Source organism: Capra hircus, chromosome 25, assembly GCF_001704415.2.
Source record: "Capra hircus breed San Clemente chromosome 25, ASM170441v1, whole genome shotgun sequence".
NCBI lineage: Eukaryota > Metazoa > Chordata > Mammalia > Artiodactyla > Bovidae > Capra > Capra hircus.
The window spans coordinates 27,859,002-27,877,445 of NC_030832.1; the positions used below are offsets into that span (position 1 = coordinate 27,859,002).

The window sequence follows — 18,444 nt, forward strand, 5'->3', positions numbered from 1 at the left end:
TGTGAACGTTGCATTAATGGGGTCTCAAGCCACTATTTCTGAAAGGACCTACAGCCAGAGGACGGTTGCATTGTATCTAGTCATCACTATGTCTGTGATACTATGCTTCTTACAATTTTCTGGTATAATCTCCAAAATAGGAGAGAGATTTCCTCTCCTGACCCTTCTTAGCACTAATAAACTTGTGTTTCTTCCTTGTGGGAAAAGTTTACTTCTAAAGTTCTATAGCATTTCCACCCCTCCCCACCTTTTTTTTGGTAAACTGCTTTTATCGCTTGCCTCATAATTTTTCTTTTCCAGAAATAAAATAGATTTTCATATTGGAGAAGAAGCAAGATCTTTTTTTTTTTTTTAATTGTTTTCGGAAAAATTTTTTTAATTCAGGTACAATCAAATATGTTGTGTTAGTTTCAGGCATATGACATAATGATTTGATATTTGTGTATATTGCAAGATGATTTCCACAATAAGTAATAAATTAACATCATAGTTATATAATTATTTTTTCTTGCAATGAGAACTTTTAAAGATTTACTCTCTTAGCAACTTTCAAATATGCAATACAGTATTAACTAGAGTTGCCATGCTGTACATGATATCCCCATGGTTCATTTATTTTATAATTGGAAGTTTGTGACTTCTGACCACTTTCATCTGTTTTGTCACCCTCCCTGCTGTCTCTCGCATCCATCTATTCCTTATGAGCTTGGTTTTTGGTTTTGTGTTCTTGTTTTTAAGATTCCACGTGTAAGTAAGATCATAGAGTATTTAACTTTCTCTGCTTTATTTACTTAGCATAATGCCCTCAAATTCCATTCAAGTTGCAGTTGGCAGGATTCCATTTTTTATGCCTGAATAATATTCCTCTTTGTGCATGTATGTGTGTGTATGTGTGCATATAAATATATATATATACACACGCACGTGCGCACACACACACGTGCCACATTTTCTTTATCCATTCATCTGTAAATGGACACTTTAGGTTATTTCCTTACCTTGGGTATTATAAATAATGCTTCATATATCCTTTCAAATTAGTGTTTTTGTTTTCTTTGGATAGTTATCCAGAAGTGGAATTACTGAATCATACGGTGGTTCTGTTTTTAATTTTTTGATAAACCTTCACTGTTTTCTGTAGTGGCTACACTGGTTAACAGTCCCAGCCATCGTATGCAGTGGCTTCCTTTTCTTCATATCCTCACCAATACTTATTTCTTGACTTTTTGATAATAGCCATTGTAACAGGTGTGAGGTGATAATCTCATTGTGGTTTTGATTTGCATTTCCCTGATGATTAGTGATGTTGAACATCTTTTTGTGTACTTGCTGGCCATCTGTATGTATTCTTCGGTAAAATGCCCACTTTTAAATTGGATTATTTGTTTTTTTGCTTTTGAGTTGTAGGAATGTACATATTTGGGATATTAACCCCTTATCAGCTACATAAGTTGCAGAAATTTTCTCCCATTCAGTAGACTGCATTTTGTTGATGATTTCCTTTGCTGCACAGCAGCTTTTTAGTTTGATGTAGTCCCACTTATTTATTGTTGCCTTTGTTGCCTTAGCTTTTGGTGTTGAATCCAAAAATTCATTGCCAAGACCAGTGTCAAGGCGCTTGCTGCCTGTGTTTTCTTCTGGGAGTTTTATGGTTTCAGATCATCCATCAACTTTTTAACCCATTTTGAGTTAATTTTTGTGTATGGTTTATGTAGTGATCTAGTTCCATTCTTTTCCATATGGCTGTCCAGTTTTCCCAACACCATTTATTGAGACTCTCCTTTCCCTGTTGTATATTCTTGGCTCTTTTTTCATAAATTAATTAACTGTATATGTGTGGATTTATATCTGGACTCTATTCTGTTCCATTGATCTCTGCATCTCTTTTAGGCCAATACTATACTGTTTTGATTACTATAGCTTTGTAATATAGTTTGAAATTGGGGAGTGTGATGCCTCTAGCTTTGTTGTTCTTTTTCAGGATGGCTTTGACTATTCTGGGTCTTTTGTTCAGTTCAGTTCAGTCACTCAGTCGTGTCCGACTCTTTGCGACCCCATGAATCGCAGCATGCCAGGCCTCCCTGTCCATCACCATTTCCCGGAGTTCACTCAGACTCACGTCCATCGAGTCCGTGATGCCATCCAGCCATCTCATCCTGGGTCGTCCCCTTCTCCTCCTGCCCCCAATCCCTCCCAGCATCACAGTCTTTTCCAGTGAGTCAACACTTCGCATGAGGTGGCCAAAGTACTGGAGTTTCAGCTTCAGCATCATTCCTTCCAAAGAAATCCCAGGGCTGATCTCCTTCAGAATGGACTGGTTGGATCTCCTTGCAGTCCAAGGGACTCTCAAGAGTCTTCTCCAACACCACAGTTCAAAAGCATCAATTCTTCGGCGCTCAGCCTTCTTCACAGTCCAACTCTCACACCCGTACATGATGACAGGAAAAACCGTAGCCTTGACTAGACGGACCTGAGTTGGCAAAGTAATGTCTCTGCTTTTGAATATGCTATCTAGGTTGGTCATAACTTTTCTTCCAAGGAGTAAGCGTCTTTTAATTTCATGGCTGCAGTCACCATCTGCAGTGATTTTGGAGCCCCAAAAAATAAAGTCTGACACTGTTTCCACTGTTTCCCCATCTATTTCCCATGAAGTGATGGGACCAGATGTCATGATCTTCGTTTTCTGAATGTTGAGCTTTAAGCCAACTTTTTCACTCTCCTCTTTCACTTTCATCAAGAGGCTTTTTAGTTCCTCTTCACTTTCTGCCATAAGGGTGGTGTCATCTGCATATCTGAGGTTATTGATATTTCTCCCGGCAATCTTGATTCCAGCTTGTGTTTCTTCCAGTCCAGCGGTTCTCATGATATAAGTTAAATAAGCAGGGTGACAATATACAGCCTTGACATACTCCTTTTCCTATTTGGAACCAGTCTGTTGTTCCATGTCCAGTTCTAACTGTTGCTTCCTGACCTGCATACAGGTTTCTCAAGAGGCAGGTCAGGTGGTCTTGTATTCCCATCTCTTGAAGAATTCTCCACAGTTTATTGTGATCCACACAGTCAAAGGCTTTGGCATAGTCAATAAAGCAGAAATAGATGTTTTTCTGGAACTCTCTTGCTTTTTCCATGATCCAGCAGATGTTGGCAATTTGATCTCTGGTTCCTCTGCCTTTTCTAAAACCAGCTTGAACATCAGGGAGTTCACAGTTCACGTATTGCTGAAGCCTGGCTTGGAGAATTTTGAGCATTACTTTACTAGCATGTGAGATGAGTGCAATTGTGCGGTAGTTTGAGCATTCTTTGGCATTGCCTTTCTTTGGGATTGGAATGAAAACTGACCTTTTCCAGTCCTGTGGCCACTGCTGAGTTTTCCAAATTTGCTGGCATATTGAGTGCAGCACTTTCACAGCATCATCTTTCAGGATTTGAAACAGCTCAGCTGGAATTCCATCACCTTCACTAGCTTTGTTCGTAGTGATGCTTTCTAAGGCCCACTTGACTTCACTTTCTAAGATGTCTGGCTCTAGATTAGTGATCACATCATAATGATTATCTGGGTCGTGAAGATCTTTTTTGTACAGTTCTTCTGTGTATTCTTGCCACCTCTTCTTAATATCTTCTGCTTCTGTTAGGTCCATACCATTTCTGTCCTTTATCGAGCCCATCTTTGCATGAAATGTACCCTTGGTATCTCTAATTTTCTTGAAGACATTTCTAGTCTTTCCCGTTCTGTTGATTTCCTCTATTTCTTTGCATTGATCGCTGAAGAAGGCTTTCTTATCTCTCCTTGCTATTCTCTGGAACTCTGCATTCAGGTGCTTATATTTTTCCTTTTCTCCTTTGCTTTTTGCCTCTCTTCTTTTCATAGCTATTTGTAAGGCCTCCCGAGACAGCCATTTTGCTTTTTTGCATTTCTTTTCCATGGGGATGGTCTTGATCCTTGTCTCCTGTACAATGTCACAAACCTCATTCCATAGTTCATCAGGCACTCTATCTATCAGATCTAGGCCCTTAAATCTATTTCTCACTTCCACTGTATAATCATAAGGGATTTGATTTAGGTCATACCTGAATGGTCTAGTGGTTTTCCCCACTTTCTTCAATTTAAGTCTGAATTTGGTAATAAGGAGTTCATGATCTGAGCCACAGTCAGCTCCTGGTCTTGTTTTTGTTGACTGTATAGAGCTTCTCCATCTTTGGCTGCAAAGAATATAATCAATCTGATTTCGGTGTTGACCATCTGGTGATGTCCATGTGTAGAGTCTTCTCTTGTGTTGTTGGAAGAGGGTGTTTGCTATGACCAGTGCATTTTCTTGGCAAAACTCTATCAGTTTTGCCCTGCTTCATTCTGCATTCCAAGGCCAAATTTGCCTATTACTCCAGGTGTTTCTTGACTTCCTACTTTTGCATTGCAGTCCCCTATAATGAAAAGGACATCTTCTTTGGGTGTTAGTTCAAAAAGGTCTTGTAGGTCTTCATAAAACCGTTCAACTTCAGCTTCTTCAGCGTTACTGGTTGGGGCATAGACTTGGATAACTGTGGTATTGAATAGTTTGCCTTGGAAACGAACAGAGATCATTCTGTTGTTTTTGAGACTGCATCCAAGTACTGCATTTCAGACTCTTTTGTTGACCATGATGGCTACTCCATGTCTTCTGAGGGATTCCTGCCCTCAGTAGTAGATATAATGGTCATCTGAGTTAAATTCACCCATTCCAGTCCATTTTAGTTCGCTGATTCCTAGAATGTCGACATTCACCCTTGCCATCTCTTGTTTGACCACTTCCAATTTGCCTTGATTCATGGACCTGACATTCCAGGTTCCTATGCAATATTGCTCTTTACAGCATCGGACCTTGCTTCTATCACCAGTCACGTCCACAGCTGGGTATTGTTTTTGCTTTGGCTCCATCCCTTCATTCTTTCTGGAGTTATTTCTCCACTGATCTCTAGTAGCATATGGGGCACCTACTGACTTGGGGAGTTCCTCTTTTGGTATCCTATCATTTTGCCTTTTCATACTCTTCATGGGGTTCTCAAGGCAAGAATACTGAAGTGGTTTGCCATTCCCTTCTCCAGTGGACCACGCTCTGTCTTTTGTGGTCCATACAAGTTTTAGGGTTGTTCTATCTGTGAAATGTGCAATTGGAATTTTGATAGGAATTACACTGAATCTGGTTTGCTTTGGGTAGTACAAACACGTTAACAATATTCTTCCAATCCTTGAGCATTTACTTGTGTCTTGACTTTTTCTTTCATCAGTGTCTTATAGTTTCCACTAGACAGGTCTTTTGCCTTATTGGTTAAATTTTTTCCGAGGTCTTTTTTGTTGCAATTATAATGATTAGAATTGTGTTTTCTTTTAAATTATAGAAACACAACAGGTTTCTGTATGTTGGCATTATATCTTGCAACTTTACTGAATTCATTTCTTAGTTCTAACAGTTTTTTTGTGGCGTCTTTAGGAGTTTCTGTAAATAAAACCATGTAATGTGCAAATAGTGACAGTTTAACTTCTTTACATTCCTTTGGATGTCTTTTATTTCTTATCTTGGCTGATTGCCATGTCTAGGTCTTCCAGTACTAAGTTGAATAAAAGAGGCAAGAGTGGGCATCCTTGTCTTATTCCTGATCTTAGAGGAGAAGCTTTTAGCTTTGCACTGTTGTGTACAATGTTAGCTCTGGGCTTGTCATGTATGGCCTTTACTGTGTTGAGGTACATTCCCACTATACCCACTTTGTTTAGAGTTTTATGGTTTATATTGATAGGAAACACTTGAAATAGGTTATGTAAACCAATGAATTTATACTGTTTGACTTAGATAAAAGAGTCTTTAAAAGTCTTTAAAAAGTCAAATGCTTTCCGGATTCATTTGCTCTAATGCAAGAGTTTGGGGGAGGGTTTATGAGAAGAAAGAGATGTTCTATTTATCTTTCAAGATCATTGACCTTGGAATAGATACATTTTTCAAATTTATTTATGAAAATTTTTTGTATATCTCTTCCTAGGTGTTCCAGTTACTAACTGATTTGAAAGAGCAGCGTAAAGAAAGTGGAAAGAATAAACACAGTTCTGGGCAACAGAACTTGAATACTATCACATATGAAGTAAGTCTAGGTTTCCAGAGGGTCTATCCAAACTACTATTGAAAGGGGTTGGTTTATCTTGCTGCTGACTGGACACTGAATCATGACTATCCATTTTCTGATTTGAGTAGTTTTACTGTAACTCAGTTTTTATTCTGTTTATAGAAGTGGAAAGAGTTGGGGCAATTGCAAGTGTTGGCCAACTGCAAAATTTAGAGGAGGGAATAATCAAAACCCTGCCTCACTTCTAATACCAATTGCAAGTCAGAGCACCCCAAGAGAACCCTCAGATTCAATAATTCACTGAAAGTACTCATAGACTTGCTGAAAGCCATTATATTCACAATTACAGGTTATCACAAGGAAAAAAATACAGATTAAAATTGGCCTAGGGATGAAGCAGTTGGGGCAGGTGCCAGGAGAAATATCATAGGCAGAGCTTCCATAGTTCTCTAATGTGGAGTTAGAACATGCTTCTCTCGAAGTCAGTGTGTGTTAATACACTCAGAACATTTTCAACCAAGGAAGCTCCACCAAGTTTTGGTGTCTAATTTTTATTGGGACTCCATTACCTAGGCATGATTGAATGATTGATTGTCTGTGTAGTTCATGTCAGCCTCCAGGTCGGTTGATACTGCATGACCCAAAGCCCCTGCTCTCAGTCTTATTAAGACTATCTGGTAGGACGTCAGGCTCCCAGACAAACATAACTCCTATTAGGTGTAACGCTCCAAGCGTATGAAGAGTACCTCCTGGAAGCAGAGGGCAAAGGCCAGATCATCTGTTTTGGCAAAGACAAATTCTTTATTACAGTATAAGTGATACTTTTTTATGGTAGAAAACTTAGAAAGTACCAAAATGTATAAAGAAAGTTATTAAAAGTAATTTATAATCTTAATATCTAGTTGATAGTTTGTTGCATTCTCTCCCATTCTATGCTTTGTTCTTAAAAAAGAGCATTTAAGCTGTTATATGTTTGATTTTGTATCTGTCATTGTAATTTATTTTTTCTTGTTATTTATTTGCTTTCAGTTTTCATTTTGTCTTACGAAGATTTGGATTTAACTATCTTTTAATTTATCTTTTCAAAGACATTAAAAACTTGCCTTAAGTCATCATAATCTCTTTTAAGGAAAATAAGGGATTTAACACTTTTGTCACCATTCCTTCCCATCTGATTTTGTTCATTTAATTATGTGTTTAGAATCCTAGAATCATTTATCAGTCATGTTCTTTTACTTTATATAGTTCATCTCTTTAACGTCTATGGTTCATTCAGAGCTCTTTGTCTTATGCTTGCTTTTTCCTTTTTTTCCGTAGACATTAAAATACATATCAAAAACACCATGCAGGCACCAGAGTCCTGAGATTGTGAGAGAATTTCTGACAGCAATGAAAAGCCACAAGTTGACCAAGTAAGTAAAAATAATCTTAAGTGGGAAAAGACTGACACATAATGAAAATGATAGCTTGCAAAAGTCATCCTTTGCAACGGTGTATTTATATTTAGTTGGGTTTTGAATTATAATCAATACGCTTTTACATTAGGATCCTAGGATTGTATATGAGACAACTGAGACTTACACCCTGGGATCTTTTTAGAGCCAGAAATAGAACACAGTGGGCTTTTTAATCTCAAAAAATCTCCCCCAAATCTGTCCCTTAACCTCTTCTCAACATTCAGACTAAATTGGTTGAAAAATGGGATTTACAAATTACGAGCTTTTGATCAAGTTGGTGAATTAAGTCATTTGACATTTGTGTTTGTGGGGCAAAAGTGGCTTGATAAGATTCTGTCTGCTCTTCTTGTGCCCGTTACTTTCTTGATGACTTTCCTGAATAAGTTAAGTTTGTAGAAATTAAAAGCATCATTAAGAATTAGAGCAAGAGTTTCCATGAGAAAAAACTAGCCCTAGTCTTTTAGAATTAGGAGAAGGCAATGGCACCCTAGTCCAATACTCTTGCCTGGAAAATCCCATGGACGGAGGAGCCTGGTGGGCTGCAGTCCATGGGGTCGCTAAGGGTTGGACACCATTGAGCGACTTCACTTCACTTTTCACTTTCATGCATTGGAGAAGGAAATGGCAACCCACTCCAGTGTTCTTGCCTGAAGAATCCCAGGGATGGGGGAGCCTGGTGGGCTGCTGTCTCTGGGGTCGCACAGAGTCGGACACAACTGAAGCGACTTAGCAGCAGCAGTGTTTTGGAATTAATAACACAGCTGATAAATCCCAAAAAGGCATTTGTCATTCATTCAGAAGAATCAGAAATTTTCTTTTGGAGGAAACATTGGGTATTGTTTCAGGCACACAGCTGATGCGTTGTCAGGAAACTAGTGCCCTTCTCCCTTGCTTCTCTTCTCTATGAAGACAAATTTTTTCAAATGTGTACCTGTATGTATTTATGTATGTTTATGTATAGTTTTACTTTTGTGATAAGCGTAACATAAAATGTACCATTTCAACCACTTTTAAGTCTAAAGGTCATTTATATTTAGTATTCACAGTGTTGTACAGCCAACATCCAGAATTTTTTAATCTTGTAAAACAAACTATACCAATTAAACAACTCCCCATTTCCTACTTAACCTAGCCCCTGACACCACCATTCTGTTTGTATGAATATGACTACTCTTGGAGAAGGCAATGGCACCCCACTCCAGTACTCTTGCTTGGAAAATCCCATGGATGGAGGAGCCTGGAAGGACACGACTGAGCAACTTCACTTTCACTTTCATGCATTGGAGAAGGAAATGGCAACCCACTGCAGTGTTCTTTCCTGGAGAATCCCAGGGACGGGGGAGCCTAGTGGGCTGCTGTCTCTGGGGTCGCACAGAGTCAGACACGACTGAAGCGACTTAGCAGTAGCAGCAGCAATACCTCGTATAAATAGAATCATACCGTATATGTCTTTTTACAAAATCTGAATATTTTTTTAATATTGTGGTATTTTTATTTTAACCAGTTTTTGAAAAACATTTGTTTGTTTATTTTTGGCCATGCGGGGTCTTTGTTGCTGTGCACAGGCTTTTTCGAGTTGCAGTGAGCGGGGCCTGCTTTCTAGTTGTGGGGTGTGGGCTTCTCATTGCGGTGGCTTCTCTTGTTGCTCTAGGTGCATGGGCTCAGTCATCGTGGCGCACGTGCTTAGTTGCCCTGAGACATGTGGGATCTTTCTGCTCCATGGATCAAACCCATGTCCTCTGAATCGGCAGGTGGATTCTTAACCACTAGACCACCAGGGAAGCCCTATTTTTAACCATTTGTAAGTGTGCAGTTTAGTGGCATTAGATAGAGTCAGTTGTACAGTCATCTCTGCCATCCATCCAAAGGATAGTTTTTCATCATGCAAAACTAAACCTGTATACCCATTAAACAGTGACTCTCCATCCTCCCTTCTCCCTCTGGTAACCACCAGTGTGCTTTGTATCTCTGACTTTGGCTACTTTAAGTACTTCATAGGAGAATTACACAGTATTTGTTCTTTTGTGACTGGTTGTTTCATTTATAACATCTTCAGGGCTCATTAATGTTGTAGTGTGTGTCAGGTTTTCCTTCCTTTTGAAGGCTGCTTACTATTCCATCTTATGTATGTATGACATTTTGTTTATTCATTTATCCATTAGTGTATATATTTGGGTGGTGTCTGCCTTTTGGCTGAGATGCATAATGGTACTGCTGTGAACACAAGTGTACAAATACCTCTTGGAAATTCAGCATTCAGTTCTTTTGAGTGTATACCCAGAAGCCAAATTTCTAGATCTTAGGATAATTGTTATTTTTCCTTTTTTGAGAAACTACCATACTGTTTTCCCTAGTGGCTGTCCATTTTACATTCCCACAGGCAATGTAAGGGTTCTTATTTCTTCACATCCTCTCCAGCACTATTGGGTAGGCCAGAAAGTTAGTTCCAGTTTTTCGTAAGATGTTATGGGAGACCCTGAGCGAACTTTTTGGCTGAACCAATACATATTGTAAAGAACGTTAAGAGGACAAAAATAGTCTTTTATATTTACTTAGAATTTTACTATTTCTTTTCATCATTCATTCCCGTTCATGTTTACTTTTTAGCATTTACTTCAGCCTAAAGAACTTCTACTAGCACTTCTTTTAGAACAGGCCTTCTGACTGCAATTTTCTTAGTTTTGGTTCAAATGGGAGTGTTATATATATTCTTTCATTTTGGAAGGATAGTTTCATGGGATTGAGTGATCTTTTCTTTCAGCTCTTGAAAGATGTTAGTTTAAAAAAGAAGTCCTGTGACTGCTTTCAATACTTTTCTTTATATTTGGTCTTTGAATGATTTATGATTTTTTTTTTAAGTTTATCTTTGCTGAACTTCTTGGTTATGTAAATTTTTATTTCTTACTCTGGTTTGTGAAGTTTTGGGCCATTATTTCTTTAAACATTTTTTTCTGTCCCAGTCTCTTCCTCCTTTCATTCCAGAACTCCAAAGACGCAACTGTTAGAACTCTGATAATTTTTCTACATATTCCCAAGGCTTTGTTTTTATTGTTGTTGTTTTTTAAAGACTAAGTTTTAAACTGAAGTATGGTTGATGTACAGTGTTGTATAACTTTTAGGTGTACAGTATATTGATTGAGTTATCCATATATATATATGTTCTTTTTAGATTCTTTTTCATTATAGGTTATTGCAAGATATTGAATATAGATCCCTGTGCTGTATAAGAGGTCCTTGTTGTTTATTTGTTTTATATATAGTGAATGTGTATCTCTTAATCCCAAATTCCTAATTTACCCCTCCCTTCCTTTGGTAATCATAAATTTGTCTTCTGTGTCTGAGTCTTTTACTGTTTTGTAAATAAGTTTATTTGGGGCCTTTTTTTTTTTTTTAATTCCACATGTGATATATTTGTCTTTGACTTACTTAGTGTGATAATCTCTAGGTCCATTCATGTTGTTGCAAATGGTATTTCATTCTTTTTTATGGCTGAGTAATATTCCATATTGTGTGTGTGTGTGTGTGTGTGTGCGCGCGTGTGTGTGTGTGTGCGCGCACGCGCACCATACCTTCTTTAACTGTTCGGCTCTTGATGGTCACGTGGTCCCTTTTGGGACTTTCAGAATGTGTATGTTGGTTCATCACGTGGTGTTCCAGGCTTTATTCACTTCTCTTTAATCCTTTTTTCTGTTCAAGTTCACTGACTCTTTGTTTGGCCTGTTCAGATCTGCCTTTGAGTCCCTCTAGTCATTTTCATGTTAGTCACTGTACTTTGCAGCTCCAGAATTTCTCTTTGTTTCTTTCTGTCTCTTTATTGATATTTCCATTTTGTTTATGCATTGTTTTCTTGACTTTCTCCACATCTTTTAATTCTTGGAGCATCTTTAATGTTTTATTTATTTTTGAGACGGTTGTTTTAAAGCCTTTGTCTAGTAGACTTTCTATCGGGTTTTTTTCAGAGACTGTTAATTTGTTTATGTATTTGCATGGGCTATACTTAACTGTTTCTTTGTTTACCTTGTGAGTTCTTTGTTGAAAACTGGATACTTGATCTAATAAAATCGTAGCTCAAAATCAGATTTTCTTCCTTTTCCTTAGGCTTTCTGACTTTTGTTTATTGTTTACTATTTTTGTACTGTAGTGGGTTGTTTCTGTGCTGAGAATCAGCTTGAGGTATGAACGCAAGGTCTTCTCAGGTCTTTTCTGAGCGCGCCTTTCCCTAGGCATGCACAGTCTCTCTCTGATTTTCCCCACATATGAGCTTTAGGGGAAAAGAAAAAAGGTGGAAGGGGGAATGAACACCGGATTTGTAAACTCTTTCTTGACCCGTTAGAGCCTGCTGCTACTGCTAAGTCACTTCAGTCGTGTCCAACTCTGTGCGACCCCATAGACGACAGCCCACCAGGCTCCCCTGTCCCTGGAATTCTCCAGACAAGAACACTGGAGTGGGTTGCCATTTCCTTCTCCAATGCATAAAAGTGAAAAGTGAAAGTGAAGTCGCTCAGTGGTGTCCAACTCTTAGCGACCCCATGGACTGCAGCCCACCAGGCTCCTCCATCCATGGGATTTTCCAGGCAAGAATACTGGAGTGGGGTGCCATTGCCTTCATTAAAGGTTGTTTCCCGAGACACATGAACATGCCAGGGCTCTAACAGATACCCCTGCAAAACCTCCAGGCAGTGTTGTTCTGAAAACAACCAGTAGAGGGGGCTGCAGGCTCCTTTCACTGTAGCTGGGTCTGGCTCCTCTGGAAGCAGGCAAACAATCTACAGCCCATTGGAATTCATCTGGCCTCAGTGCCTTATGACTCAGGGGGCTGCTTGCCACATGCTATCAAGACCTGGATCACTTGTGCTAGCCAGTGCATTTTAAGACAGGAATCACGTGTGTAACAGAAACTGCTGAAATGCTCTTTAATTCTTTTTTCTGAATATCCCCTGCTAGAGTTTTTCTCTTATCCTTTTTTCAGGAAGAGGAGATTCAAGATAATAGCCCCTTAGTGACCTGGTTCTAGTACTACAAACTGGGGCTCCATTAATTTGCTTAAAAACCTCCACTGCTGAAGTTTTTGAGAGTTTGATAGGAACCATGTTTTATTTGACTTTAGGTGTCAAAGTCCAAGAGTAATCTGGAGGCAGCAAAGCTCAGGGTAGATAGATGGGTGCAGGTTTCACTAACATCTGGAATGTGGTTACTCTGCTTAGAGAGCCTGGAATCTCGCCCCTTGTCTCCCCGCTGTGTGAACAGTTGTCTCTCTGGAACATCTCCTGCAAGTCATTGCTACTCTAGCTCTTTGTTTTCAACTCATGTTTGTCTCATGCTAGGTTTGTCTTAGTAGGGATACAAAGATGAATAGCTACAATGTGAGTGCTCTGGCAGTTGGGACATAGCAGAGAGACACTGAAGTGTCAGAATTTGAGTGTATCATTTTGCCTGTGGGAGGTGACACTGGGTTTTCATATAAGGTAATAGCCAGATATAAGTGAGCGCATGCTTTCTAAGCAGAGGAAGCATGATATGCTGGAGCCTGTAATCAGGAAGCACTTCCTGTGTAATATTTGCAGTTTCATTTGATTGGAATATGAGTGCTTAGGGGACATGAAGGCATTTGAACCTAGAGAGACTGACAAACAGGAGATGTCAGTGAGTTCTGAAGGTTGAACTAAGAAAGTTTAAACTGTGTGCGGACAGTGGGAAGATTAGAAGCAGGATAATGAGATGACCAGATTTTTATCTTTTAAAGGGTACTTTGTTTGTAAGAATGAAGGTAGACTGAAAAAGTGGCAGACGCTTGAGGACAGAGGCCTTTACCCTTTAGCCAAGAAGAATTGAAGTGGCTGTAGAAATGGTGAGGGTGGGGGCTGGGGACAGATACCTTGAAAGAAATAGAATCAGTAATTCTTGGTGTCTTAATATGGGCAGTGGGTGAGAGGGAAGAGCTGGGGATGATTCTGGCCTGTGTATTTGGCTCTTCACCAAGATGAGAAGTACGGAGAGAGGAACTGGTTTATTGGGAAAGGTAGTCAGATTGCTTTGGGATAGGTTGAGTTTGAGGTTTGTCTGGGGTGTTTAGGTGGCAGTTGGTTACAGAGGTCTGGAGATCAGCTCACTACATGAAGACATGAATTTCTTTGTTCTAACCTGTAATGGCAGATGAGATTGTGAGGTTTGGATGAAGAACTCAGTAAAGATGAAAGATGGTACCACGGGAATGCCACAGAAGCAAGCGGAAGAGGAAACCTTCCACTTGTAAAGAGATGAGGGAATAGAAAGATAGGTAAATCAGGGAAGAATGGTGTGTGGAAGCTGCAAGGGCAGATAGTTTTAAGGAGGGAGTGACCAGCAGTGTTGGCTACCGCAGAGACAGGGAAGGACAGGGCAGAGAAGCCCTCCAGAGTGATCAGTGTGGAGCACTCTGGGCCCCTAAATGAGAACAGTTCTGGTGATCATTTGGGGCAGGAGCTAAAACGCAGTGAATTAAATGAAGGAGAGAAAGTAGAGACGATAAAAATGAGCCTCTGAAGTCAGGGGGGGAATGTTTGGAACCCCCATCCCCCAAAATGGAGCCTGCAGTACATGTGGTCCTGTGACTTCAGCTGGGCTCAGCTCCTGGGGTGCACAGCAGAGAACTTGCTTGGTTGGTCTGACTGCCTGACCTGCCTGCTGCGAGGTCTGTCCTTTGACCTTTATGCACCAGGGGCTGCACAGTCCCCGCTGTTCCCGCTGCTTTTCCTGGCACCTCGTGGTATCTGTCTGTGGCCTAGTCTGTGACTGTTGGCCCTTTAGGTTCCATAGTCCCATGGCTTAGTGCCAGTGAGAGGAGGGTATCATTCAGGTGCCAGATTCGATACTGAGGCTACTGCTGGCAACGTTCCTCCTCCACTGCCAGAGAGTCCACCCCGTGCTGCTCAGCTTGCAGTCCTGAAGGGAGCCTGGGTTCTTGTAATTCAGCAGAATGGAAGTTTCTCCATGGGTGGCTCAGAGGGTGGTTCCACCATCTGGTGAGGAACCAAGGCCCCCTCTGTGCCAGCAAAGACATCACATAGCTTCTTATAACTTCTTTAGTCATGTTAACCTGCAGTTGTAGTTTAGACACGTGTTGTTGGGGTATCTTTCTGGGGCCCAAACTTTAAGTCACTTTTCAAACTGAATAAGGAGCCGTGTATGTTGTGGTGGCAGTACCTCCCTGAAGGTTGATGTGAAGGAGGTACTTGTTCATAAAATGAATGCGGCTGAAGCAGCCCTCAGGATCTTCCTTTAGTTCCTCTGGAGTAATACTGTACCATACTGGTCTTTGCTTTTAGTAATAACACATGACATTAGGTTTGCAGAGGACTTCGATCTTCTAATTAAAGTCCCCGGATTTTTCTGATTAATCTTTAATCTCCTGTAAGTCTTTGATTTATTTCTATTTATGTTGCTTGTTATGAATGAAGCATACTGGTTGTCTGCCTTTTCCTTTCCACCCTTTGCTGTAATCCCACCCTTCACCCGAGTCTAATGTTCCCTCCCAGCCGTCTCCATCAACTCTATGGTGCAGGACAGAAAGCAGTCAGACCCATTTCCTTTTCTCCTTGCACTTCTCCCGCTTGTCATTTCTTAAAACTTATTTATTTCTGGCTTCATGGGGTCTTTGTTGCTGCACACGGGCTGTCTCTAGTTGTGGTGAGTGGGGTTCCGCTCTAGGTGCTTGGGCTTCTCATTTCGCAGGGCACAGGCTTAGTTGCCCTGCGTCACATGGAATCTTTCTAGACCAGGGCTTGAACCTGTGTACCCCTCATTGACTGGGCAGGTTTTTAACCACTGGACTGCCAGGGAAGTTCTCTTTGTCATCTTTTACCTAGTCTTTCACAAGGATCCTCTGAGACCCGCTCTGTGCCCTGAGCACCAACTCCACTACTTCTACTTTGGATCTCCTTAGACAGACGTGGAGAGTGCCTTTGGACCCTCTTCAGAGACTCTCTCCATATACCTGAACCAAACCCAGATTTGCTTTGGTGCCAGAAAAACTGACCTTTGTCTGGTATCAAAGCATATCAACATAAACCATACTGAAAACAGTTTAAAATATGAGGGCAACACGGAGGGTGCCTTTCAAAAGCCTGGTGACTTTAGAGCACAATTAATTTAGAGCCAAATTTTTAGAGTTTTCAAATCACAAACTGATTACCATTTATTGTTGGAGTGCCTGGTGTGGCTGCTCATAGCTCCCAAGAATTCCTAAGCTGGGTTAATGGGGTCATATTGTGAATGCCTCCCTCCAAAATGACTTGAGTCCAGTAAAAGCTCATTAGGGCTAAGAATATTTTGGGATCCTTAATCTTTTAATTTTTGTTTTCCGAAATTGGATTTTGCTTCGCCTTGTAACTCCAGTTCCCCTAAGCTTTGCGCTCTCTACCTGTTGTGTTTGGCTGCTGTGGAGCTTGTGCCGCATGTCTAGCTGCACCAGAGGTGCACGTCTTGTGGGGCTTTTATCCTAAAAGTGTAGGCCAAAGACTGGAAGATTTGGATAAAGTGATGACAATTGCTTTACAAAGAAAAAGGAGCTTCCTCCATCATCACTCCCCAGTCCTCACGGGCCAGTTGTCACCTTCACTATCGTTCCGCGGTAGTGGAACTACCTGCCAGGCCGCCAGTGCCCTCCGTTTTGGCAAATCCAGTGACTTCTCTGCCGTCAACCAACTGTCCTCTCTTCAGCATTTGACACTATTGATGATACCCTCTGTCCTGAACTTTGCCTTTCTCTTTTGCGGCCTCTTCTCCCAGCCCCGTGAGTAGAGGTGCTTGACGGTGTCTGCCGTGGGTCTTCATTTCCTCTGCAGCTGGCCTCTGGACTGATACCCACTCTCCTGGTTTTGCATACTCCTTCATAATAAAGCCGGCTCTGATCTTTTTCTCTAATTCTAAACCAAACTCAAACTAAGACTAGAGAAACTGTTGGGTAAGTTCTTCATTGTGGCTCCAAAAGTACCACAAACTCAAATTCAGATTTCAGTTCATACAGTATTTCCAAACAGGCTAAATACCTGACAGTAAACCTTAGCTCTCCCCTGTCTTTCACCCGCCACATCCCCAGCCTCGGCGGTTGTCAGGGCCTGTTGACTGTACCTGAGGGCGACCAGGAGCAGGTCAAGACTCTGGTTGCCATCCCTCCTGTTGCCGCTGCCACCTAAGTACACAGCTTTGTTTTCTGTCATCCGGGAGTGTTATACAGTGTCTCTGCGTCCATTTTCCCAGGCTCTCCAGGCCCAGCAAGTCCCCTCCTTTCCTCGGTTGCTCTCCAGTGTCTCTAGAGTAACACCTTGGTAGTGCAGGCCCTTTGTGGTGGTGTCCCAGCTGACTCTTTCAACCTCAAGCCCCACAGCCTCTCTTGCAGCCATTTCCTAAAACTCCATGAATGTTCGTTCTTCTGGATGTTTAGATGTGCTGTTCCTGCCCTTACTGCCCATTCCTCTTCTCCTTTTCACCTAGAAAATCCTTAAGGGCCCAGTGCAAGAGTCTTCTCCTCTCTGAAAAAGAAGGAAAGAGCATTGTCATGTCTAACTCTTGCAATCCCAGGGACTGTAGCCCACCAGGATCCTCTGTCCATGGGATTCTCTGGACAAGAATACTAGAGTGGGCTGCCATGCCCTTCTTCAAGGCTAGAGTACATGTTTGGGGGCTTAATGAGGGGTAGAACTTGACTGCACTGCCTTAATCCTGACTGTCGTTTACGGGGACATGACTGTGTGAGTCATCTTTATGAACACTGAATACTTTCAGAAGCAGATAGTTCAGGACATAAGCTTGGATAGCAGAGTCTCAGCTCTGCCATTTACTAGCTGTGTAGCCATGGACAAATTATTTCTTTACCGTCTCAGCGTCAAGTCTGAGGGTTAAATGTGCTTGCCATATGGAAAGTAAGCAATAAGTGGTTGCCACTCTCGCTCTAAATGGTAAAATTTTTGTCCCTTGTAACCTTCTCATGAGACAGGTAAGTACTGTAGTCATTCCTGTTTGACAGATGATGAAACCAAGGCTTAGGGAGAACTGGGTAACTACTGCTTCCCCAGATGCCTGGCTCTGGGAATTGTGGCTTATTCGTCACTTTATTCCAGAATATGTTTATTGAATTCAAAAGAGGAAGCTGTAGAGCTCCAGAGTCAGAGAGAGGAATATAGAAATTGTCACCTGCACAGGGGTGGCAAACATTGAAGCCACTTTTTTTCAAGCCCTACCTTTTTAAAAAAAATTATTTTTAGTTAACAGATAATTACAATGTTGTGTTGGTTTCTGCAGTACATCAGCGTGGATCAGCCATAGGTATACATGTCTCCCTCCCTCTTGAGCCTACGTCCCACAAGTTCCGTCATCTTTGAGAGTATATGCATTTCAACCACCCCTGCAGCGATGAGCTATATTTTGTCTTGTGGTAGATAACTGGTGTCTTCATTGTAAATCTTTTGTTAAAATTTGCTTTTATTAGTCTTCTTTTCCCAACTGGATTATAAACTCTTTGAGGGCAGAAAACTTTGTCTTATGCTACCACGTATTAACCTCCTTTGAGTCTTTGGTTTTGTTTACTAAGATAACAGGTCAAGTCTGAGTAACATTTAGTCTTAACCTCAGAAAGGAATTTTCAACCATTTGTAAGTGATGAACAACCAAGGTGATTTTGTAAATCGTTACTTTCTGTAATTTGAATTAAGATTTCCCAGATATAATTTATTAAAACTGCAGCTGTACTGTCTGTTACATTTCTTATAACCCAAGCCTCTGGACCCTTCAGGATTCGAATCCATGTTTGTGCCCTTGAGTAAGAGTCACTGATCGAGGACTCTTCTATTCTCACTCGTTCATTTTACAGTTGAAGAAACTGAGGGCCATGTTCCAAATTGTTCTTCCATGTGTTATCTGA

General features: G+C 40.9%; 1 protein-coding gene across 2 annotated transcripts in view; it reads left to right on the forward strand.

The window, feature by feature from the left end:
- Positions 1-18,444, forward strand: part of CRCP (CGRP receptor component) — a 39,383-nt gene that overhangs the window by 11,777 nt on the left and 9,162 nt on the right. For both annotated transcript variants that reach the window (XM_005697758.3, XM_005697757.3), the window contains 2 exons: positions 6,010-6,108; positions 7,408-7,502. In XM_005697758.3, coding sequence (XP_005697815.1) covers positions 6,010-6,108; positions 7,408-7,502 — 194 coding nt within the window. The remainder of the gene's footprint in view (positions 1-6,009; positions 6,109-7,407; positions 7,503-18,444) is intronic.